Source organism: Leptosomus discolor, chromosome 1 (genome assembly GCF_034619465.1).
Source record: "Leptosomus discolor isolate bLepDis1 chromosome 1, bLepDis1.hap2, whole genome shotgun sequence".
Taxonomy (NCBI): domain Eukaryota; kingdom Metazoa; phylum Chordata; class Aves; order Leptosomiformes; family Leptosomidae; genus Leptosomus; species Leptosomus discolor.
Window position 1 is genome coordinate 216,762,375 of NC_141391.1, and position 25,209 is coordinate 216,787,583.

Genomic DNA, 25,209 nt, shown 5'->3' on the forward strand with positions numbered 1-25,209 from the left:
GTGATCTGTGGGTAACAGTTCATTATCTATTTAACTAAATCTGTCATGTTGGGGATTAAAAATGCCACTCCTCAAGAAGTGAAGGGCTTGGGTACAGTAACGCAGCCAGGCACCTGTGTCAGTGCTATATTCTTTCCATATGCGAATGGATAACAGCATTTTCTCCTATGCTTTCAGCCCTACTGGTATCAGTATGTAGTGAAAACGGAGAATTGATTTATTTTTTTAAGACATGGGCATCTAATTGCTCCAAGAATTTGAGTGTTCTGTGTTCACGCATTAGCCTCGTCAAAAGCCAGGCTCTCTGCACACGTGCATCAGGAAGCTCCCACTGAAATTTAATTCTGGTCCTGCTGAACAGACTCCCGAGAAATCACAGTCCTACCTGAACCCTAAATAGAGAGAAAGAATGGGAAGAGAAGAACCCAAGCTGATGGACAGCAAGTACTCAAATTAAATGGAAGAATGCTGTGGAAACAGTAGAAGAGTTTGGGGTTTTTTGTTGTGTGGGGTTTTTTTGTTTTTCCTTAAATACTGTCTGATTCCCCAAAGTAGTAGCTCTCCCTGCCAAAAAGGGAAGAGTTTTTGAGCCCAAAGGTTATTCCTCTTCGATGACATTCATGTTTAAGGCACTTCAGAAGTACTCAGCTTAAAAAGCTGACTTGGAGCATGGTATGGGTTAAGGCAATTTGATTGAAATGGAACATTTTGCAGAAAACTTGCTACAGAACGTAAGTAGTGATTAAAGAAGGCATGAGGCATTTTCTTTCTAATAAAATCTAAGACAAGACTACTCAGTGACCTAACAGATTAAGGACACAGAGTAAAGGGTATTTTTTTGCTTATCATATTTTAGAGAGAGCAAGGGTGGGTTTTTTTTTTTTTAGAGAGGAAGAAATGAATAATGGGCCCTTTCAGCAAGTGGAACTTAAATATGTGATCTTAAAGATAGTAGGGCAGTGACAAAGAAAACAGTCAATTTAACATTTTCTCTGTTTCTATCTTTACAAATGAAAATGTCTACAGTACGTGATGGCTCTGCAGTCAGAGGTGGGTGAACGGGATATTGTGTGGATGCATCTAGTTGTCGTGATAATTCAAAGGGGACTATTTTCTTATCCATATGAAGATTGGGTGGTGAGAGATGGCAAATATTTGTCTTCAGCAGTAAAGTAAATATTTGCTATCTAACTGTCTCCATCAGTGAACAAATCACTTGCAAACAACAACATACTGCAAGAAGGAGGATGCATGAAATTACATAAAAATTAAAGATGAGGCAACTGAATGAAGAACAAATACCAAATAAAGCTAAAAACCAAGTTAAATAAAAATTATGTGGTTGGATTCCCTTGTGATCAAGAAAATGCAGTCAATTTGGTTATGCAAAGGTGGTGAAATGACAAATGTCAGTGGAAATCTGTAAAGCTGTTTGCAGACTATGCGTGGAAGACAGACTTTTTGTAGGAGGTGGAGGAACATGCCTTTATTTAAAGAATTCCTCTGTCTAGGGAGATAAAAATTCAGAGTAGAGAGGACCACATATAGGGACAAATATACTATATTGTAAAAATCGAAATGTATTAGCAGGCCCTATTAGTCTGTGGATTAAGGAGTGGAAAAGGAGTGTATTTTTTCCTTTTTTTTTTATTTAAAAAGATCAGAGACCAGCACTTGTTAACAAAATTGTGGTGGCTGCCATCCTCCGTTCCTGATGTTTAAGCTGGGTAATTGGGAGAGTCAGAACCTGTTGATGGACACCTTGGCTTTGACTTGTTCTTGTAAGGCTGGGTTCAAGAGCCCGCAGGAGGAGGGAAGTGGTTTTTAGGTTAAATCTTGGATTGCTGACATAATGTACCGTGGCTGGTTCAAAATGAATAATTTGAGTTGCTTAGTGGCAGTTCCCAGAGTATAATTATGTTAAGCATCCAGAGGAGCAGGCTGAGTATCAAATAATAGAATGGACAGAAAAGGAGGTGAGGTAAAAGGCTAAATTGCAAAGTAAAAATAAACAAGCAAAGGAAGCAAAGCTCTTCCTTGGCTGCTGGTTTTTCGTTGTGCGGTCTTGGAATTACGTTCCTTTGAACAGAAAGGAGAACAGCAAATAGATAAACAGTGCGGCTGCCAAGGTTGGAGGTGTGTTTATTTGGTGCAAATAACTTAGAAATCAAGCCCTAGGAAAGCTAATAAGCTGAAATATTGGGTTTTTTTTAGAGTAGGCAGTAGGAGGGAAGTGAAGATGACCGTTGCGGGTTTTAGGGATCAAATATATTTGATCTATCTTTAAAGCGTTAAAAGCAGGACGCCTCCAGAAGACATCGTGGGTTTGTTGAATTGTACAAGGTTATGTGTTCAAAAAAAGAAAACATTACAAACATTAGGGAAATCTAAATGATGTCTCTGAAAGCAGTCTTCAGTTTTGAGAGTGTAGATGAGGAAGCTACCCAGAAACTCTTCTCTTTTGGTAACAAAGACATACAGGCAGAGCTCGAGGCTTTAGAAGAAACTTTGAAATTAATTGAAGCTCAGAGGCAGTATGTCAGAACACTTTTAGGAAGAAGAAGTATGAAGTCACTGAGATGCCAGGGAAGATAAGCAGCCTCTCCTTAAAGCCCCCAGCTGAGGATTGGAGGATAAGCAGAAATGTCTTATTTAGATGGACGAAAGATTCTACAAATTATTTCTGTAGGGAGAAAATTAGCTCTTGTGAGAGGGGTTTTCTGTTTGTTTGGTTGTTTTATTTTTTTTTAATAGTTCACTCGGGGAACTTGAGAGGCATAAAGAAGTTTACAAGAAATCAAAGTAGCCAGTGGTTGAAATTCAGGTTTTTTTGTGTTGTTGGCTGGTTGTTTTTTTTTTTAATTGATTAAAAAACTGACCAGGAGATGTGAAGTAACAATCAGTGAAAGATTACCATAATTGTAGAGTGATTCAGGTTGGAAAAGACCTTTGAGATCATCAAGTCCAACTGTCAACCCTACTCTACCAAGTACACCCCTAAACCACAATGCTAAGAAGGAAGTTTAACCCTGTTTTTCTGATGACCCTCGTGGTGGTTATCAGGCTTATTAGCGGCCTTCAAAAAGGTCTGTGCAGGAAAACAGCAAATTTTGACACCTGCTACAAAATCTTTTGAGTTATTTGGGACAAGAAAGAACTGATAAATCTGCGAGGTGTTGAAATAAGTTAGCAAGTGTGTATTGAGGGGGAAAATAAAGTATTTGTTGAGCTGCTTTGGTTCCAAATTAGCCAAAGACAGGAAAGTGGGTGTCAGTTTTAGAAAGCTGAGTGGCAGCCTACTCGTAATGTGCAAACTATGGTCCAAACTAGGAAGATGCGAGGGTGCATAAAGGATGGATAGAAAATTAAATTTTATATTGCCCTTCTAGAAATGGATGCTGCAAACTTCGCCTGTAGCTGTCTGCCCTGAATTGTCTGTGCTTATCTTGAAGGATATTGTAGAATCAGAAGGGATTAGGAGAGGTGCAGGGGTGATCATAGCACACTTGCAAACTGCTGTCTGGAGAGAGGTAGAAAAAGTTGAGCTTGCTTCCCTTAGGAAGAGAATAAATAAGGAGGGACATGATAAAATAGTGGGGAGGGTGGGAAGGGTAGGTGTCAGTTCCTGCTGCTTCCCGCTCCAAGAACATGAAACAAGGGTCTTCAGCACAGCCAAGAGGTGGGTAATGGGTAAAAAGTAGTAGGTTTTTGGTGTGACTACAGTTGAATGGCAGAACTGCTGCTTGAATCAAAACTCGCTCTGCCAAGGTCCATGATCTTCATAAATTATTGTCTCCTCATGGATTTTCCTAACTAGAAATGGGCTGATGAGTGCAGGTGCTTGGGTAGATCTTTGGTCGTAAAATATGTTGCGACAGTCGTGTGTTTCCCAGAAGTTTGTTATGGGCAGGTTTACACGTGAAGGAAATGAATAAAAGTCCTTGTCTGCTCTACCTGAAAAACTTCAAATTTAGGTAAGAGAAATCAAATCCTTGTGTTTTAGGTGCTTCTCTGTGGGTTTCATTTTCTGCTGGCAGAGAATTTCATCCAGGTCTGTACTAGCTGTCGTCCGACTACCCTCTTTCTGCAGTACCATAAACGAGTTCAAGTCTGAGGAAATCAATACTTCTGTGAAAAGTTAGGCAAATCTGAAGAAAATACTATGAAATCCAGTTGTGCAAGACTGCATAACTTAACGACGAGACATTTTTAATGCTTGTTTTGCATATTCCTTCTGTAATGCCACTTGACAGACCCAAACTGTGTAAAGGTAGGTTGATGTGTGGGGAGGATATTGTCCTCTTACAATCTTCATTCTGGAAGGTTAATTGTTAGAGAAGTGACCGGAGTAAATCTGGACCAGGCGAAGAAAAAGAGAGAAGTCCTAAATGCAGGAAGCATGCTGAGAATAGGAAAAGTGGCAGTTTGGATTTGGTGTCATTTTTAGCCTTGCTGTCCATGTGAGAGCTTTGCTTTGGTTTGTCCGAGTTTTGTTCTCTCAAACCTTGATAATTCCCATTTGACTGGCAGATTGAAATTTAGCTTTGGGCATTTCTAGAGGTTTAGTGTAGCTAGGTGACCTGGTTAGTGCTGCTTCTGAGCGAATGACTGTAGGATAATAAATGTATAGAAACCTACAGAGGAGAGTGGTACTGTGAGTGACCTCACCGTGGGAGACACTTCAGCCAGAGCTTATGTTCTGCGATATACATGAGATGAATCAACTGTGAGAACCAGTGCCACAGAAAACCAGGCTTCTCGCATGCCATCTGCTAAGCAGCTGAAAAAGCAATGAATTGTGTATTGTCAGAGAAGTGTAAGAATACGTCGTGCTGTTAACGAACGACAATGAGAGGAGCCGCAGATACAAATCCTGGGCAAGATGTGTAGCAATTATGGGATAACTTTTTTCCTCCAATTCAGTAGTTTAAAGGCGGATTATGTTTTACAGTATGAAAACATACAGTGCTTCCAACATTCCCTGATTTATTCTCTCAATATGTGCATGTATTTCTTCTTCCCTTTCTCCCTTTTCTTTGTTATGTCCTGACTACAGACTCCTGTTCTACAAGGTCTAACCAAGGATTGAGTTGCAAGAAGACTTTACTGGTCTTCCTCAGTGGGTCTCATCCAGTCTCCCCTTCCCTTTAAGAACCCTGCTGGATTTAAATAAGGGAGTTAAAGGACTTGGGGTATTTTATTTTAGTTTTATCTCGGTCTTTTTTTCTTCTTTTTCCCCCTAACCTGCCCTTGGTCATCATCATTTTTCTCCCTTCTGCGCTGTGATAATCATAGCGTAAGTAACACCTTCATCCAAAGAGAATAATAATATTTTTCAAAAATCTCAGGAGCTTCTGGAAAGCCATGAAAAGGAAAAACTAAACACAGCCTTTTTTTTTTTTAAAAAAAAAGAGTCAAGGAAGCAGAGGGAGAACCCAGGGACTTCTAAAGCAGTTGTTTTAACTCTGATCTCCCAAAAAAAAAAATGTTGAAACCCATAAACTGTCTAAGTAATATATAAAAAAAAAAATCAGAGGAAGAATTACTGTTGCTGTATGTCAAACATAAACTGTCAACTGATTTAATTTCCTTCCGAGAGCTGGTGGGCAGGGATTGTGGAGGAGGAAGGAGCATGGGTGGCCCATGTCCTGGCGGCAGTAAGCATTCTACTAGTGTTTCATATGCTTTTTCTCATAACTGACTTTGGGAAGTACAGTGTAGATAAAACTGTAACGAGATGGGGTAAACAACTGGCTGGAAAAGGAGGAGTTACGAAGGGTTTGCTGTTAAAGGATTTCTCTAACGGCTCTTTTGAGGGCTCTGTCTGGAGCTCGGTGCTATTCGATATTTTTGTTAATGTCTTGAATAATGCAGCAGAGAAGTGTAAAATGTGCAAATACTGTGCTGGAAGGCGGGCCTTGGAAGTAAGTTGGAGTATAGAATTAGAATTTGGATGGTCTTAATAAACTAAATTTAAAAGGAGAGGTGTGCATTTGGCTACTTCTGTGTATGGACGTGAAATGAAGAGTTGGGAACGTCTCATCTTTGGCCAAGGAGTTCTGTGGTACGTGGGATTCCAAATGGGATGTGAATCAATAGGTCACCAAAAAAAAAGGCAAGTATTGCCCTGCTGAGTACCAGAAGATCCTGGCCTGCAGGATGTCTGGGAATAACCCTGTACTAGTCATTGTTGAAAAGATGTCAGCTTGCAGTCTTCTGTCCTCGTTGGCTATGGTGTCAAGGAAGAAGCCAAAGAATAGGGGAGGAATTCAAAGGAGATCAGCCAGCATGATCAGAGATTTAGGAAAAAAATTACTTGAGTTAAAAAGAGAGAATCCATTTACTTACGGAGAAGACGACTAAGGGGTGGAGGGAGGCCTTTGCTTTCAAATACATCAAGAGAGCTGGAAAAAGAAGTGGAATCAAGTGTGTTCCGGGATATGATCGGATAGGAAGTACTGAGCTTAAAGACTGGCAAGGGAGACTTGAACACTTCTTGTCTTTATGTCTAACCTAATGGCTAGTGTGTGTAAATGATTTAAGGATGTTATATGGCTGTTGCGTAGCACCCTGAAATACTTCCAAGCATCTGTCAGGCACGACAACATAACTGGCTCTTTGGGGTGTGGGGATGGACTAGGTGATCTCTTGAGGTGTCTTCCAATTTTCTGTGATTCCAGGAAAGTCACTGGGATTGTAGTCCTGCCATCCACAATGATGGATGAAATGCTAGAGAGCCAATTCACCAGCTCGTGGGTTATCAAAGCTTTGAAACTTTGCCTGTTTGATTTCGTTCTAAATACTGCCTTGCAGGTTGGGATTTGGAAGAACAAGACATTGCAATTAAACATGACTTAACGAAAGGGGGAGGGTACGTGTTGCATTTAACTTCACACTTCTGATTTAAGTGCCAGAATTAAAATCATCAGCTCCCTGTGTGGTCTCCTTATTTGTAAGAATTCAAGTGACATTAAAATTGGATTAGTAATGAGCTTTTGGTTGAAGGACCAATATTAAAATCAAGGGAATCTGAAGGAGGAGGGAGGGGGAGTGGTGGTTTCCTTGTGAACTCTTCGTTGGCAGTGGCAAACCGTGTGTGTGTTCACAGGGTGGTGTATGCATCTTCCTACTCTTAAAAGCTTTATCCTCATTTCAGCTGTGTACCAGAATCTTACTTGCCTTGATTTATAAATTATTTACGCTTGGACTGTGATGCATTTAAACTTTTTGAAAATAAAGGTATATATTAGTCCTCCATTTATGACTGATAGGATCAGGGGAAAAGCAGCAGACTAATGGAAGGGAATAAGGGAGCACTTGGGAGATGCTGGCTCATACTTGACAGTGATTTGTATGTCTGTAGGTTTTTAAGCGCACAGTGTGTTTTTGAAATGTGCCCGTTGCCTTTTCTTTGTTTGCTTGTAACCTACTCTCACCTGGGGAGGGGCTGCATTTGTGGGGGTAACTGTGGTCCTGGATTTTTTTGCCTTTCCTTGGAGCCACGTTACCGATGCCGTTTCTGTTTGCATCTCAGTAATATTTAGAGGCTCTGACAAAGATCAGACCCCCAGTATACTTGACACTGAACGGATATTCAGCAAAATTTCTCTGTTCCATGTTGCTTGAGACAAAGAATGTGACTTGAAAAAGAGAAGAAACAAAGGTGGTGCTGCAAACTGATACACGGACTGAAAATATGCTCTGGATCTCTTTGATTCCTGGTCCAGTAGCTTTGTTCCCTCCTGTGTGATCTCTCCTAAGCCTCCTTGTTCTATCAGTTGTGAATAGAAGTGACAAATCTCCCTGCCACGTTATTCAGCTGAGTAATGTAATGTCTTCCATTCCTCTTCTCTCTGTTCTATCAACTTCTGTGGACTGTGGCTTTGGGGTTTTTCTACTTTTTTTTTTTTGCATTTGAAAAAATTCTGTTCTCTGGAAGCTGTGTATGCGAAAAGGGGGGAGGGAGAACTCTTCTAAGTAACAGCTTTTTTATCCATTGGAGATAGGTTGGCATCACACACCAATAAGTAGGTAACTCTCATTGCTGCCAACATTATTAGATTGCAGAAGACAGTAAATTTACAGACTCCTTTGTGAGTCACAAATATCTTAAAAAAAACCCTCACAAGTAATTGTCTGAAATAGAGACACCTTAATGAAGGTTTTATCTATTTGTTTCTTGTAACTCTTGTTCATGATGAGAAACCATGCAGTACTTCTTTTTTTGGAGTTATATGTACGTATGTTAAATGTATCATGGCATAACTGGACACGTAGACTTCTCTGTGATGGCGTTACCGAGTCAGGTTTGCATGGCCAACGGCAGATGTGTGCCACGAGGGTTGGTCTTTGCAGATTACGACCTAAACGATTTTAAAATGAGTGCCCAGAAGCTTGAGATGGTAGGTAGTTCCTTCATCGGCCCAGCTGAACCTGACAGTCCTCTGTTTTCTCCATCGTGTTACAGAGGATGCAAGAAGGTTGTTTGAGTTGTTACAGCAGCACGATGTGATGGCTGGTGGCTGTGCAGTGCTCTGAGTAAATAAATACACTTTTAATCTCTGAAATCTGGGAACAGGAGGGAATTGGTGCAGGGGGTTTGGTTGAATCTCAAAGGACAGAATTTGCCGTGGTAGCGACAGCTTTTCTTCGGAGAAAGCCAGCACTTAAAAGGTAGCAAAATTGGCAGAAGGCTGGAATGTATGTTGCAGCCATCTGCTTTATCCTGGCTCCACCCAGCGGCATTACCCTGCCTGTTTCCCAGGCACTGCGAGGACTTCAGCGAGAACCCAGGATTTGATGTCGGTGCAGGATTTAGTGTTGGCTTCTGTAAGGGTTAAGGTGTTACACAAATGCACGCTGCCTCTTTGCCCCTGTCCTGGACAGTGCAGCTTTTGTTTGGACTTCTCTGTCCTGGTCCCTATCTTTGATGCTGTTTGTGCACCAGTAAAGTGAATATTCAGAGAGGTTGGAGCCAGAGCTGGAACCTGAATTCCAATATCCAGCCCTCTGGACCGGATTGCTTGCCGACGTGAGGTATTGCGCTGGTTTTCTTCCCGTTTTCAAAACAAACAAAACAAATCCCCCCCTCTACTGTGCAATTGCAGTGCAACTGAAGAATATTATCATTAAAAATTGACTGTGTGGCGGTAGCCTCAGGATGTTCATGTGAGGTAGAATTTCAGCAGAAAGGACCAGGCTCTGGGATTCTTGCTGGGGAAAATATGGATGAATTCGCATCCTGCATCTCGAAGAATGAAAGAGAGGAGTTTTGCAGTAAGGTAGTAAAAGGCTGGATGGAGACGTCACGGTGTTGTTTAGGAGGGGCTCCTTTCTGAGCAGCAGTACTCATATGGCATTTGCTTTAGATCCTGTAAAAATACAGAGTGGGTTTTTTGTCAGGCTCTTAGCTTTAAAATGTTGCTGTTGCATTTGCACTTCCTTTTGGCAATCTAAAGAAATGTTTTTACTGAAGGAAACAATGACGTGCATGATTGGTTTGGATATTGGAAGCCACATAGTGATTCCAGAAGCACTTTACGCTTTTCTGAGTAAACAAAAGAAATGGTTGCAGGTCTTGCTGGGGAAATCTTAGCTAAAATAATTTGAACACTTGCCAAATCAAATGTGTTTCAACAGGGCGCAGAGTATTCTCAGCGCTGAGAAGTACTTCAGAAATGAAGCTGGGGGTTCAGGCCTCAGGTGGGATCGCAGGCGAGTCGTCCTGACGGCTGGCTGCCGAGTCCTTCCGAGAGTGGAATGACACGATCTGTCAGGATTGTGGAAAAAGCGGAGCTCAGCCAACGTTGCTCTTTGTGCGCTCACAGCCCCCGCGCCGTGTCCCAGCGAGGTCCCTTGGCGCTGTGTGCCGTGCCAGATGAGTGGGGTCAGATAAGTGGGTGCCAGAGGGTGTCGGGGAAGAAACTGTGGTGTCATACTGGCCATTAGTGTCGTACTGGCCGTTGCACGTACTGGTTTGAAGTGTGATGCTCAGTTAAAACCGGCTTTTGTTGAGCCAAGAGCCTTTCGGACTGGATTTAGGAAGAGTCCGTCTTTCCCTTCTCTCTTCCAGGTTTTATCCTGGTAATCAATTTGCTTTTTTACCTGCCGTTAATACGGGTGGAAAGACATTATCTACCTGGAATTGAAAGGCCCTTGCTTCTCCGTGCACATTCCTCATCCCTCTGTAGGAATTAATTTTCATTGTTCCTACCGTACCCCTTTGAAGCGTGGAGTATGAGATGTCTTCAAGGTCACGTTCCTCCTTGGAACTAATGATGGTGTTATTCCTAATCCCATTACCAGGGCCCTAGTATCATTAGGTGCAAGCTTACTGTTTAGCTTCATTTGATAAGCTGATGAAAGGGGGAGGAAAAAGGCTCCCTGATGCAGAAAGGCATTTGAGTATCTGCTGTAACAGAACATGCTCAGAAACGTTATAATCTGCTTAACGTTGGCATTTTGGTGGCCCGGTGCTGTACCTTTTGTAGAGCAGCATAAAAGGCAGAAGGGACAGCAATCCTGACGGGTGCTTTAAAAGGCTGGGACAGCTCATGCACAAGAGCTGTAAACAATTTGAAACTTTTATTGGTTTGCTTTTGGTTTTTTTTTTTCCCCCCAAGCCTGAAAATGGGAATCTTGTCTATGCTGTGAGCTCCCCCCTCTGGCATCAGGATATTTGTAATAAAGTCGAAGACCCTGAAGCGTTACAGAAATACATATTTCTGGATTAAGGTCAGGGGCACTTTTTTTACTGATTTTTAAGCCTCCAGAAAACCAGACTGCTGACAGCCCCGCGCTGCTCTGCGCTTCCATCCATTTGGGAATGGGAGGAATATAAAACCATAGTTATTGTAAGTTTGACAAAGAGGTTCTCTGGTTCTGATGTCATTTCAAAGATGTCAGCGGCCTTATAAGCTGGGCTTGAAATGGTGGCTGCTGGGTCGATGTCAAAGGGGAACGTGCCCTTTTATCAGCGTCTTGGAGTCACTAGAGTTGTTCCTGCAGAAGCCTACGTTTGCTGCCCTGGTATTTAGCTGTTCTTTTGTGTAAACCCTTCATGCAACTAATTTTATGGGCCATTTCTCTCTGCTGCTTTGCCTCTGGGCCACAGTTGTAGATTCAGATGTGGTTGGATCTTCAAGGATTTGGTCAATTAGAAAATGCCAACGTGCGTTCGAAGAGTCAGGGAAGGCTTTTTTTTTTGTTAGTCTGGTGCTTGTTAAAGAGGGCTGTTTGGTGCCATCTTCTTACTAAGTCTGGAAGGCGTGAGATCTGAAAGTCTTCAAGTTAATTCTGACAAATGCCAGAGATTACCCATGAATTTACAAAACGTAGGCTTTTTTTAAACGCGACGTCATAGCCGTTCTTTCGAGATCTGTGTAAAAGCCTTTTATATATAATGAAGTGACAATACGGGCTTTAACTATAGCAGACTTTCTTTTTTTAATCCATTTTCACTCCTTCACATGCCTGACACTAGTTGGTAAATCCCTTTTGTGGGTAGTGTCTCCCATTACAGCAGCGTGTTACCAAGAGGTGGGTGGACGTTTCCTTGTTCGTTCCTTTTTTCAAGTCACTGTGATGAAGTTTTTAATTGATCTGAAAGAAGATGAAGCAACTGGTGGCTGTACAGTTCTGTTACTTGCTTTAATTAACTTCCATTGTTCCTCACACCATTTCTTTCTCACTACTTGATATTGCTTAGAGGCAGAGTCTGTCTCTGCAGCTTCCACTGCTGAATTTCTTTCCTGCTCTGGGTTGTAAGTATAATAGTCACCTCCGCTGTACGCATTTTTTCTTGGCTGATTTTTTCCCTCCCATGGAGCACCGCTGCAGTGGGCTAGCAGTTTCTGTAGCTGCTATGAAGCTTACTGGACAAATATATTCTCCTAGGATCAGGTGTAGTTTGTAATTAGAAAACAGCTTAGACTTAAACCGCAGTTTTAAATGTTAATTCTGTAGGAAATGGGTACAGTTTTGTATCTGGTTATACAAATATCCAGGTACTTCCAGGGTTTTTTTTTAATTAATATGCATGACTGTATATGAAGATGTGTGCTAATTTGTTTGCTATATAGTCACATTACCGTGTGTGTGAAAGATGGGTCAGTCTCTCTGGCAGCTGATCCCAGTGTCTGACCCGAGGCAAAGGTCTCTGGTCCAGAAGTCCCTTATTCAGCCTGTGGGCTAATCCCGGGTGCAGTTGCTGTTCACTCAGAGTAGGATTTGAACCCCGAGTTGCATGAAATACTTCTTATTTTGTACTGTTTTGGCATAAAATATCCGATCATGGATCCCGCTTAGGTCCGTTTGTCACTGCTGTACAGCCCTCGAAGCGCAGAACGCGCACACGGATGACGAAATTCATGTATTCCTGCAAACGAATTGAAATCACGAGGCTGGGATCCTACTTAACCGGAACAAATCTGAAGTCAGGTTTCAAGTGAGGCTTGGACTTCTGTCTGACCGACGAATTCGGGTTTTGTATTTGTTATAATGAGTCCGTAGGTTACGAACGTGCAGGTTGGATTTAATTACCAGCAGCAGCAGCACGAGGGAGGGAGCACAGGGCTTGAACTGCTTGGTCGATGTGAATGCCCTGGGTGGCTCAGGGTTCAAGTTCAGGAGCAGAAAGCAGCAGGCCTGGATGCTCTGGTAGTATTCAGCACCAAAACACAGAGCACCGTAGAGAAGCGCTAAATTTACTCCCGACGAAGAAGTTTTTATACTTTTGACTGGTGATAATTGATGGGCTGTACCCTCAAGGGAAATAAATCTCTGCAAGTCAGATTTATGAGGACCCTTATGTTTATTTGGCAGCATGACACTTGTTACAGGGATAAACGGAGCGAGCGGGAGAAAAGCTGACACGGTGAAAAATGTTGTATCCTATTTTTCAACTGGACTCCGGCAGTTTTAGAGCCATAAAACTTCCCTTCTTGTTGTTTGGGACAAGCGGTTTGGAGAACTTGAATTTGTTGGGGAGCTGAGAGGACTGGGAGATGTACAGGTGTTTCCTCAGGAAAGAATCCCAAGCCGGTTTTGTTCTTCTGTGCTGTAGGGATATTGCACGTTTTTGTCAAGTGCCTGATTAAGTTTGACATTTGAAAATAGAACTTCACACCGAAATAAGTACTGTACTTCTGAGTATTTAATTAAGATGTTTAGTTCCTGTCAAGGCTGGTGGTTTCTTTTTCCTGTTAAGGGCAATGCGTCTTCAACTGCTGAAATTTCAGAAACCTGTACTTAACCTTTAATCGTCATTCCATTTACATAGAAATCTGATTAACAACTTTTAAAGTTCAGGAGCTGCGAGTAAACGCAATTAAAGCCCTTTTGGAGTCTGTTATTGAGAGCTGGCATTTAATGAAGACTGAGGGCACACTACTGTTACCATCTACACTGTAGCAGGATGTCTCGAGCAATTAGTTGAAGGCATGAAAAACATGAAGTGTGCTGTATAATCCATGAGTTAACATGGTTGGTATTTAAACAGCATGCTGCCTTTTCCTCCCTTTGCTGCTGCTGTATTGTATGTGCCAGTTTGAGTGGGAGCTCAGATCAGCTGGGTTAAGCGTAGCGCTGCTTCTCCTGTACGCTAGAATTGCACATCTCTTCCCTGAGACAGAGGATGCTCTGGAAGGTGGGGGTGTATAAGTAAACCCTAAATGTGAGCAAATATATCCTCTTTCTTTGCGATTTAAAAATGTTTAGCTTGAGTTCGGTTATAAACATAACTTTCGAACTGTATCCTCCCCGCCTCCAAAATGTGCAGAACCAGTGAAGCTTGGCTAAATGGTAATTGCAGAGCAGAAATCTGCACTCAATTACCTGTCCAACTCTTACACTCCTCCTTGACCTTTTTATATGCTACATGAACAAAAGAAAGTCCAGTCAAACTGAAAGACAGTGTTTCAGCTTTGCAGAAAAATACTTCATTTCGTGCCGACTACGAAGCAGGTGGTAATTACCCCTTTCTGATGAAGTTCATTGCTTTTTGGTCCGTTTCGGTGTACAGTCAGGTAGTTATCCACCCTCGGGATCGTACTGGACTGCATGTCTTTTACAACTCATCCTATCAGAAGGACCATGTGCTAAAGATACACGTGGATGGGTGTATGTATGTGTATACATGCATAAAAACATACACGTGTATTTATACACGTACGTACACACACGTGTGTTTTTATATAGTCATCCAACAGTCTTGGCAATTAGGAGTTACTGCCCAGAAGCCAATCGGGTTTACTTGTCAAAAATTGCAGAAGGATTTATTTTTTTCCCCTGTGCACTGAGCAATATTCAACCACCTCCCCACAAGCTGTGTAAACATGTAGGTCTCACCGATTCCAGGCGTCGCGGTGCAGACGAAACACCTGCTTTCCTGTGGAAAATCCGCACGTGGATTTTCTTTGGAGGAAATTAATAATCCCAACTGGCTCCACCTTCATCCTGGGGTTTTTTTTTTTTTTTTGGTGGTTGATGTTTTGGTTTTGGTGTTAAGGGCCTGATACCAAACCGAGGAAGCGGCCTCGTTACTTGGATCATTTCTGCGAGCGTAATCTGTATTTGCAGAACAGCTGAGGTGCCTGGAGAAAAATAAATGCTGTCCGTTTGTTTTATGACCCAGTTACTCAAGTTGACTGTTGGTAGCTTAAATAAATTTGTCATCAGTGTTTGTTCCTCTTTTACTAAAATCAACAGCAGAACTACTGGGAAAGATGGGAAAAAAAAAAAGACAGCCCAGCTCGCGTTCTCCTTTATGGAGGCCAGATGGCTAAATTTCAGTGAAAAGGTCTTCAAATTTCGTGCGTCACTACACTGGAGATGACCTTTGTCATGTACCTCTGTACGAGCTGGTACCCGATTGTTGCTTATATGGATGTTAAAGCCGCTGCAGTTAGAAAGCAATTGCAAAGCCCCCGTTGAGGACTTGGAGAAGAGGCAGCCCTCTTTCAGCGCCACGTGCCTGCTCGCCTCTTGCAGGAGATGGGGTTACCTGCTGTAGTCTCTCAGCAGCTTTTCCTTTTAGCTGCTTATTTTCTGAGCCACAAGTATAAGTTAAGATGGAACTTCTAATAGTGGTGCAGCACAGGGGAGTGGGGTAAATTGGCAATGGTAAGAGGCCTTTTGTCTTGCGTGTTTGTCAGCGGTGAGACACAATCTCTCCTGCTCTCAGCAGCTGAGGCAGTCAGCGGGTGCAAACCTCACCCTGGACAAGTCAGCGACGTTTGTCTCCGCGCTTGTAGCAGGACCAGGGTTTCACTTCAAATCTGTTCAGTCAGCTGATGGGGTGTCACGGGGTGTTGATGCATCAGAGGGTTAATTGGCGAACAGTTGCAGAAAACACCGCTGTTTCAATCGTTGTGCCGGGCATTTGTGGCTGAACCAAAGTCCCTTTGTTTTTAGAGGTGTAAGCTGGCGTGGCAGCTTGCCTCCAGTGGGGAAAGGGGATGAGTGCTGGCCGGCACTGGGTCCTTCGAGGAACCTACAGCCTGATGGTGACGGCTGTGACAGCACGGAATGGTTTCTCCTTTTGCTGCTCTAGCGACTGTGAAACCCCCTGCCTTAGCGTATGTGTCTCAAGTGACTTCAGCTCCTCCATACAAGTAGAGACGGTGGTGCTGAGGTTGTAAAGTCCATGCATGTGTGTCCTGGTTTGGGCTAAACCAGAACAAATTCTGTGTTAGTGCTTTAATTTTTCAGTAAAGTCTAAGTACCTGCGCTTTCTGAACCAGCAGGACGTTATTTCCAGCCAGCGACTGCTCCAGCAGTGCCAACCCCTGATGGTCACAGCCAGCACCAAGGGATGGGCTGCAGAGAGGCCCTGGCTTGTCCTTGTTCTTGGAGCCACCAAGGCCACTGCTGAGTCTTGTACCCCGTGTTGGGGTGCCGGGAGGGAAAAGGGTCCCCAGCCCGAAAAAGGCCGCCCCTGCAGGGAGGAGCGAACCGGCCAGGGGACCCAAACCTGACCCACCGAGTGTTCCACCCCACGGACGGCACGGTCAGTGCAAAGCTGAGGGGTCACCAGGGTCCATCTCTCTTCTTCGGTGGCGACACCTGAGGAGGGCTCTGTCTGTCCTTCTGTCGTCCATCCCGCCCCGTGCGTCCCTGAATCCAGGGCCTGAGTCCAGCTCCTGCACCCGGTTCCATCGGCTGCCCAGTCCGGCCTGGGACTGCCCCAGTGCCAGCCCTGCAGCGTGGGGGGGACGTGTCGTCATCGGGGTGGGGGGAGTTGGGTTTGGTGTTGGGTTTGTATCTATTTGTACATATTGTGTATATTTCATTATTTCCTTATTCTTATTCTTATCTTTTATTGTTATTGTTTTATTAAAGCTGTTTTACTTTTCTTTTCCAAATCATAAAGTCTCTCTCCCTTGTTCTCTCTCCTTTTTTTTTTTGGGAGGGGAGAGGGTTTCATAGAGAGAGTCTGTCATTCGTGAGTGGCCGGCCCAGCCTCAAACTGTGACAATGTGTTATCAAAAGCTTGTGAAACAGAAATGTTCTGGTTTGAAACTCTCCAAAGCAATCTGAGGAGGTGTAGGATTCATTGCCAATGAAAGCAGCTCACAAGAAGTTGAGTTTTTAAAGTAGTTTTGAGGTTTGTTCCCTCCCTTCCTTCCTCCCTGGAGATAGATGCACATCCAGAGGTCTTCAGTAATAGTTGCGCTAATTGACAATTAGCGTTGATAATGAATGTGGTAGCACTGGCAGTGATAGTGTTATCTGAATAGTTCTGGGGTTATTTTTCACTTTTTCCCAAAAATGAAAAACAAAAGGAATTCTTGCTGCTTGTACAATAATGGAATTGGGCAATGCCTTGAGAGAATTAATTCTGGAAGGGGTTTTATTATTATGTTTCAGTTAAATTAATTTCATGGGCAACAAGAGGATTAGATAAAGCAGGTTGTGCAGCGTTAAACAGCATTCACGGCACCTAAAAATTGGTTTTGTTCTTTCAGACTTACCTTATTGCTTTGTCCTTTGTCGTGTTTGCCATGTGCGTGCTCAGCCCCCGTTCTCGACGTGGTACAACTTACACAGAGAGCTCAGTGCTGTTGGAATTCAATTAACTGTTACCGTTGGTTTTTTTTTTTGGTTAAATTCCACAATTACTGCAGCATTTTAATTATTAAGAGTTTTGCTACAGCACAGTCCTGAGTAATTAGCTATAGACTACTGTCTTGCATAGCGTGCCACCGCTTTTCTTGCCTTATTCTGGCACTTTGCTAGCGTTCCCTCCTGTCTCCAGAGCTTCAGGAATGATGCCTCTTTTTGTATGTTTACAAAGAAGTAAGTGTGTTTCGCGGTACTGCATCCTGCTTGAACTCCCGGCTCTTTTTCTTTCAGGATTCGTTGCCCCTGAAATCATCTATGGCTGAATATCATCACCTCTTGGGAACGTTGTGCTGTTCCTCAATGGGTGTATCCTGGTTTGCTGTCTCCAGGCATGTCCTTGCATCCCCGTTGAACCAGGGGACGTAGGGTAGTTTGAATCTGCTGTTCTCTATTTAACCCATTTTCCTCGTTGCAATCCCGTTAGGAAGTGTCTCTTAGGCTTTGTAATCTCAGCTTCTGATTCCTCTTCTAGGTCTAACTCAAATGTAACTCAAAGGCCTTCTCGGAGGCTGGTACAACTCGGGAGGCGTCCACAGTCCGTCAGTACAGCTGAAATGCCACCTTCTCTGCGGCTGCCCAGTGTGTCAGAGCGATGAGCTGAAAATAAATCTTGCTTTCAATTGCCAGTGCTGCACAGCAGATCACTGGAGGCGTTCTCGGGTGCTGGGAGTGTGCTCTCTGGCGTTTGTTTGGGGGTTTCGAGTTTTACGGTTTCCTCAAAGTACAAGCAAGGTGGCCTGGGCCTGGGTGGGGAGTCTCCTCTAAGCACAAACCTGTTCACCAAACACAAACGTTACCAGTAGCTGTTTATGTCCTACATCAACTCCAACTGGTAACTGGAGGTGCTGTGTAGCAACACTACTTTGCACACTAATGGTTCCTTCATGCAGTAGCCTGAGAGCTGGCAATGGTGCGGCAGCTTTATCGAGATCCCCGGATTCTAAGGAGCTGTTGTGATCTTCTCGCCTGACCTCGGCGTGAAACAAGCCATGGCGCTTTCTTGAATTAATTCCTGTTTGAAAGAGGGCACGTGCTTCAGAGGGACATCCAGTCTTGACTGGGGGGGGGGGGGGGGTGGGTGGAATCAGTGACAGACAATACAGCGTAACCTTTGATCGAAGTGGTTAATTATGCTCTGGAAATGCGTGCCTAACGCTTCGTCAAAGCCTGTCCAGCTTCAACTTTCCAGCCTTTGGATTTTTTTTTTTTTTTTTGGTAAATTCATTAGTGAAGATTTTTTTTATTTTCATCAGTTCTGTGCCCTCTGTGTGGCAGGCTCGCAGACTGATCCAGTAACCTCTTAGCCTTCTCTTTGCTAAGCTAACAAGACTGAGCCGATGGCTTCTCGCCGTTTCGCTGCAAGTCGTGCCTTCCAGCCTTTTGATAACTTCCAGGATTCTCTCCTGCACCCTTCCACTTGCTTATTACCTCATCTCTCTTTGTGAATGCCAGGGTTTCATTTGGCATTCCAGATGGGACAGCACTACAAAGCATTGCTGTAAACTTTTACTTCTGACAAAGCTCTCTGCGTTATAGCCGTTCCCAATTAGCTAATTAATACCCATTGTCACAGTGAGACCTTCTCTGCTGTTGATTTTCTTCAATATTCCCAAATTTGCTAGTCACAGCTTTACACAGTAATCCTATAGATCATGACTTTCATATTTTTTCCCTTAGATGTAGAGATTTACCTCTGCTGACATGGAAATTCTTACAGTAGATGGATTTTATTATGAAAAATAATAATAAAGAAAATATTATTATGTTCATGCCGTGTTCACTTTCTTATTTACCATTTTCCCCAAAAAACATTGTAATTTACAAACCTTCTGTAGTCATTATTTTCATAGGGATTTGAAATGGGGAAAGTTCTAGTCCCGTCAGTCCGGAAAGGGGTTGCTGCAGCCACTCTTGTATGTGTTTTCATCGTCCGATTAAGCTGCTGATTACTGGTGTTTTAAAAATGAAGATGGACCCAATTTAAGCTGAAAATTAGAAGTTTTCTGTCCAGCAAAAGAGAAGAGTTCTGGAATAGTCTTGTATTTCCGTTGGAATCAGTGGACAAAAGGAAAAGAGGAATTAAGATTTCTGGGACCTTGCAAAATCCAATATTGGTGGTTTCCCCATTTCCACTTGTATGTTTTCTGTCATTTGCCTGCCCATTTTTCTTCTAGAAGCGTTGACTTCTAGTATTTTGGCTTTGTCAGATCCTTGGTGAAAATATAATTTTATCTCTCCCTATTTATTTAAAGCTAAATTTGTGATGATAAGAATACTGGTTAGCCAAGGTCTATGTTCTGTAAATCCATGGGGTTGGACATGAATTGTGTTATTCTCCCCTAATTCTTTTTTAATAGAGTCTTCTATCATCTGTTCCGTGATTTTGCCCCTGATCAATATGAGGTGGAGAGGCCAGTAATTAACCTGGTCATCCCATTTACCCTTGCAAAATTCATGGTATAGTTAGTTTTCATTTGGTTTGTCTGGACCCCCCCCAAATACATAAAGGCATAATGAAAATCGGTGTCGATGGTGTGGAGTTTGAAACTGTCATGATTTTCTGATGGAGCAAACTGTTCACGCTGCGGCATCCATCTTAATTCAGAGTACGTGAGGAGGTGAAATACCAATTTAGAGCTTTTAATTGATGGAACAGAGCTTATTTAGAGCTCGGGCTTCCTGTCTAAAACCTCACCAGCGGTACAGATAATGAATGAATTTAGCTGTCGCCCTGTGACCAGGCAGGTTTTATTGCCCATGCCTTGTTCGTAGGTCAGTCTTGAGCACGATGAGACATAACGACTTACACGACTTGTCGTGGGGCTCGGCCGAAGGATAAGAACGTGGATCTGGAGAGTTGCAGCACGTGCAAGCAGCAGTCAGGCCCAGAAGCAGATTTGTTCTTGCCCCGCTGCAGTTCAGAAGGACGGCGTAGTGCAGGCTGTTGTCGGATCAACGTGATGGACAGGCTGCACATACCGATATGACCTTTTGAAATTTGAGAGTTGAATTAAGCCTCCAAATCCATAAATATTGCTTTTTAATAAAATATTTGATATTAATTTTCATTTCCAAAGAGCAGCTGGGGAAAGAGTGCTTTGTTCTCTGGCTTTATGTATGGCTTTATTTGTTTGACATTGATGTAAATAGACTACGTGGATGGCAGGATTGAACCACTGAGCGGAAAGTCGAAGCCCTTGTTACAGATGAATGGGATGTTGCAAACTTTACAGTCACTCATAAATCTTGCTGTACGTCCATGTGATTAATGTCTAACAAGGGTTTTGATTGATGGCTTAGCAACGATTAATCAGGTGTTATGGGACCAAATCATGAAATCCCTCACTTCGTTGGTTAAGGAAAGCTCCCGTTTGCTTAGATAGGCAGGAAAATGTCTGGTTTTTCTTTTCTTTTAAGTGGATTTTGAAGTTCTGACTTGCTGTGGTTTTTAATAAGTACATGGCCAGGACCCAACTTCTAACATGGAAATATGAGACTTATTAAAATCCTCTGCTGGGAGCATGGGAGCAAACCAACTGGCTGACATGGGCTGGCTAGACGTGGGGAATAAATTGAGGCCGATGACATTGGGTGAAGGCCGTGCGTCGCGCAACGCGATGAGAAGCGACAACTTCAGGCTCTTTTTTTTGAAGCAAGTAGCTGGCGAGATTTCCAGACTGGCCCACGTGTTAATGGTGTTGCTGAAAAATTATGAGGGTTTTAATCTTCGTGCTGCAGTTATAAGCCAAATGTACTCCGTGCTGAAGATCTCTCCTGTCTTCGCTTCCCTCCCGCTTGGCTGTGTGTTGTAACTGCTCATCCATGCTTACACTTCATTACTTCGTCCTGAAGAATTTGTGTAACTGTTGAATACAGGGCACTGGAGCAGAAAGAGCTTTGATCTGTCTAGCACAGCTCTGCTATGCTTGAATTTTATAACTTAAAGGTGAACTTTGAGAATCGTTATCAAAACCAGCTATTTTCCCTGCTTTTACAGCTTTTGACTTGCTCAGAGCCTTGCGTCCAACCATCCTGCCCTGCCTAGCTAGAAGTGCCATAAATTAACAATTTTCTCTTCTTTTTCCTCATCTGTGGCGTTTTCAGAACTGCTCTGAATATCTAACTGCAAACTCATCTCTTGTCTCACTCTTTCACTTTTTAACCAACAGGGATAATTCATTATGTTCCTAGCTCAAACCTCTGTTGGCTTATTGTAATCTTGGAGCCAAGTACTGTATTACACGCTTTACATTTCCTAGACCTGGGTATAAGGTGACACTGGAGTCATAGAATCCATTATAAAAAAGGTTCATCCACAATGGGAGGACAAATTGCTGTTTTTCTATTTTCTTTAAAAAACTTGATTAAGTTTGAGGGTTTAATTACATTTTGGTGGCGATTCTAGGGTTGTTAATTCAAGTAGAGAGGATGAAACGCAAATACACGAATCCAAATGGATTTGGTAAATTACTGTTAAAAATTAGCTCCGCGATTATCGTTACTCTTAACAATAAGCGTGCGTTTTAAAGGCTTGTGCTCAGGTAAAGTTTTAATTGAGATGTTTTAGGAGTTGCACTTTCTTTGTGTTTGTATTGTTTATTTTTTTTCCCAAGCTATCTTGAATTGTTTCTAATTAGGGGCATGATACCATTTGCCTAGATATTTATTCCTGTGTAATTTGTTTGAACTTAGACAGCACAGCACTGATGTATTCCTTTCATTACCGACGACTCTCTTTGATGGGCTTTGACTAGCTAATTATTAAAACGGAACACATTACTAATAGCCTCCGAGTAGGTAGAATTTTCTGAAAATAAATAGCGACTTTCCGAATGCACTGACGAAAGTTAATCTTTAAGGGGTTTCTTTCCGTCTTCAGACACAAGGAAATTAAAAGTGAAGGACTTGGAATCCGTTTCTGCTTCTGCACCACGGAGTTACTTAAATAGCATCGAGTATCAGGCACCACTCGGGGCTGCAGGGGTTTCACAGAGGGGATCCTCGTCTCGCAAAGGGACCCCCCGACCCCTCACTGAGTATGTTGGGCTAGAGGAAAATCGATCCTAAACTACACTGGCAGAACTGGTGGCTGCGGGAATTAATATTTTCGCTAGTGAAGGAAGCATGTTTGGTTTGAGAGCAGTTAAAGGGCGATGCGTGACCGGCAGCGCATGCACCCAAACACACGCATGGATGTTTTATGTTTCTGCTCGTAAATATCTAGAAAACATATAGGCATAGATACACACATATAAAATATGCTTTCATAACTGAACAGATCAGTATTGCTGACCTTTATGTTTTTAAGAGCTGTGGTATACAATCAGTCTGCAAAGGCCAGGCAACAGCCCACCCACCATCTCCCTGCTGCTGCTAGAATCAGTTTTGGGAGGAGCGGGGACTTCTTGCAAGTTACCTTCGGTACCATCAGGGTTATGTAGCAGATTGGGTAAAAGTTTACACAACGAATTCAGAGAAAGTGGCATGTGAGTCGCTAGGATCGAATTTCTGAAAATAAAGCCAGGTTTCTGTTAGAGCAGAATTGATTTTCGTTAGTTTTCCTGTCTTACAGGGTACCTAAAAATCCTAGATATTCATGTAACGTTTTAATGCTGTTTTGTTTCAAATGCTGAGCTCCTCTTCCTTCTGTTGGCAGATGCTGCTGACAGAGTATCTGGACATGAAGAACACCCGCACCGCCTCGGAGCCCTCCACCCAGCTCAGCTACGCCAGCTCGGGCAGAGAATTTGCAGCGTTCTTCGCAAAGAAGAAACCACAAAGACCTAAAAACCCTTTGTTCAAGTAAGTGCTGGGACGATGTTAAAGTTGTGCCTGAGCTGTCTTTGGTCCCTCAAGTACTGCTCAACGCTGGCTGCGAATCTCAGTTTCACAGGGCGAGAGGAGCGTGAGTTTGGAGATGGAGATCTGATGCCCAAAGCTGAAGCCTTGCTAAGATCTCTGTTACGGATTCATCCCTGGTTTTTAGAGCGTAGCTCTTTGCAGGGCTCAGCTCGGGACTGGGATCCCGTTATACAAGCTGCTGCAAAGCACGTGGTGATACATTGTGCCTATCTTTGTCTGTGGTAAATTCAGGACCTGTTGAAAAGAGCGATAAAGGGGACTGGACAAAGAGAATTAAGATAACTGTGTAATTACTAGACAGACTAAGCGGTTAATCCTATCACTAACTCCTTTAACTCAGAGTTCAGAGTGGAAAGAATTAAGTGGTTGGGAGGAGAGTGTAAGAGAGAGAGGGTGAGAGGCTAGGTGGCCAAGGGAAAGCTCGGGGAGAACAAATTTGATGTGCAAGGATAAGAAGTGAGGAGTTGTGGTTGGTGAGCAGCCCTGATAGGAGAGCAGAGACGGTCGTGTTGCCACGCCTAGATTCAGGGGAGCTGTGCTGGATTTTCATCTCCCACTGACACGTGCTGGTCGTTATCTTTGGCCTCTTGAGGATTTTGGCGAATACCACAATACGCTGTTTTGGCAGCGGGCGCTCCAAGGCCAGAGATCGCGGCTTCCTCGGCTCTGCCAGCATAACTGCGTGTGGGGCTGCTCCCGAACTCCGTACTGCCAGAATAATCTTGTACATGAATTTGGGTTTTATTTTTTTTTACAATGAGCTTGTTCGAAGCAGTTGGTGAACGAGCAAGTTTCACAGTAGATTTGAGGGAACAGCAGAGTGGAGCTGCGGTGGGGAGTACCAGCAGCTTGAGGCGTTAACCTTTTAACCGTGCTCAGCTGCAGCAGGATCTGGTGGGTCCTCAGCATCCTTCTGGCCTATAAACTGCTGCAGGGCTTGGGCTGCCTTTCACTGCCCCGCTGAGCGGTGCTTGGCCTTATGAGGCTTTGCTCTCCAGAGTCAGGAGAGCCCAAGGTTAAAGAAAAATCTCCTGGAAGACTTGCTGGAGGGGGAGCGATTGGAAGTGAGCTGGTGTTTTCACCCTTTGTTTGCTGGCAATGGGGATCCATGTAGTCTGGGTGAGGTTTTAAAAATAATCCCTTATTTGTGATTGGAGGTAGATCGTTATATGGTGGGGATTTAATGCAGGAACTTCAGTAAGGGGAAAGGCTGAGAGTAATGGGCTGTTTCAGGCAAGTGGGAGGGGAGCTTTGTGTTCTGCATCCTCTTTACAGATTGTTTGTTGGGTGTTTTTTTCAGCTAAAACTTACTTCTTGATTATCCAGGGCTCCCTGTGCTTTGCCCCATGGGTGTGTGTGTCTGGTGACTGTATCCTTATGGTACCCAAGACCCCAGTTAGAAATCGAAGTCTTCTGCACTGCCTTCTCTCCCTCTCACAGGATGAGCTGTCTATGCAATCTTCTGTTATTAGAAGGTTAACTGGTGCCTGGAGGATTTCAGAGGTAGTTCCTGCCCCTGTCAACCCATGGTTATTCCCCTCAAGTTTGGGTGTTTTTTTTTTTTTTTAACACTCCCATGGCTGTTTGGGTTGAGAATCAAATTCTTTGAATTTACTCTGACTTGCAGATGTATATTGGAGCAAAATTGGGCTGCTCACCTTTTCGTGTTGTGTCTCTTCTTGGGTGTGCTTGGACCATTTCAGTTGGAGGAATAAGGACGCTCTGTTTCACCTGTAGCAGTTTAAGCCTGGATATTAGTTTGTCAGCAGAGAGTGAGGGTGAGTGTCATGGTTTAAAGTGAAGGCACGTAACCCCACAGGAGCAGCACGCCTCTTGCCACTCGTGGTCTTGTCATCGAGTCCTTGCCGGCACCGCAGTGACAGCAGCACTTATTGGGATCTCTCATTTGGTTATCTGTCTTCTGTCAGCTGTCACTATATCTATGGAAATCTCTTGTTGAAATGGAATTTCTCAGTCCACTGAGGGATGTACATGTTTGATGGAGTGTTATTCTTGTCTCCTCTCCCATCTTCAGTGGTTTTCGTGCCAGGCTGCAAGGCTCTTTTTCTTGCCTTTCCCTTAGCGCCGTCCAAATCAGAGGAGCCTTCCACTTGTCACCAGAATATCTGCATTTAATTCCTCACTGAGAAGTCTCCTAGGGCAGGGCACCGCCTCGTGTTTTACTCACAGGTGGGTGCGGGTGTTTGTGCCTGTGCAAGTTTGCTG

The 25,209-nt window shown here is 43.4% G+C and overlaps 1 protein-coding gene across 1 annotated transcript in view; it reads left to right on the plus strand.

The window, feature by feature from the left end:
* The window catches only part of EXOC4 (exocyst complex component 4), a 405,200-nt gene that overhangs the window by 84,526 nt on the left and 295,465 nt on the right, over positions 1-25,209 (plus strand). The window contains exon 8 of the mRNA XM_086475059.1: positions 22,778-22,923. Coding sequence (XP_086331185.1) covers positions 22,778-22,923 — 146 coding nt within the window. The remainder of the gene's footprint in view (positions 1-22,777; positions 22,924-25,209) is intronic.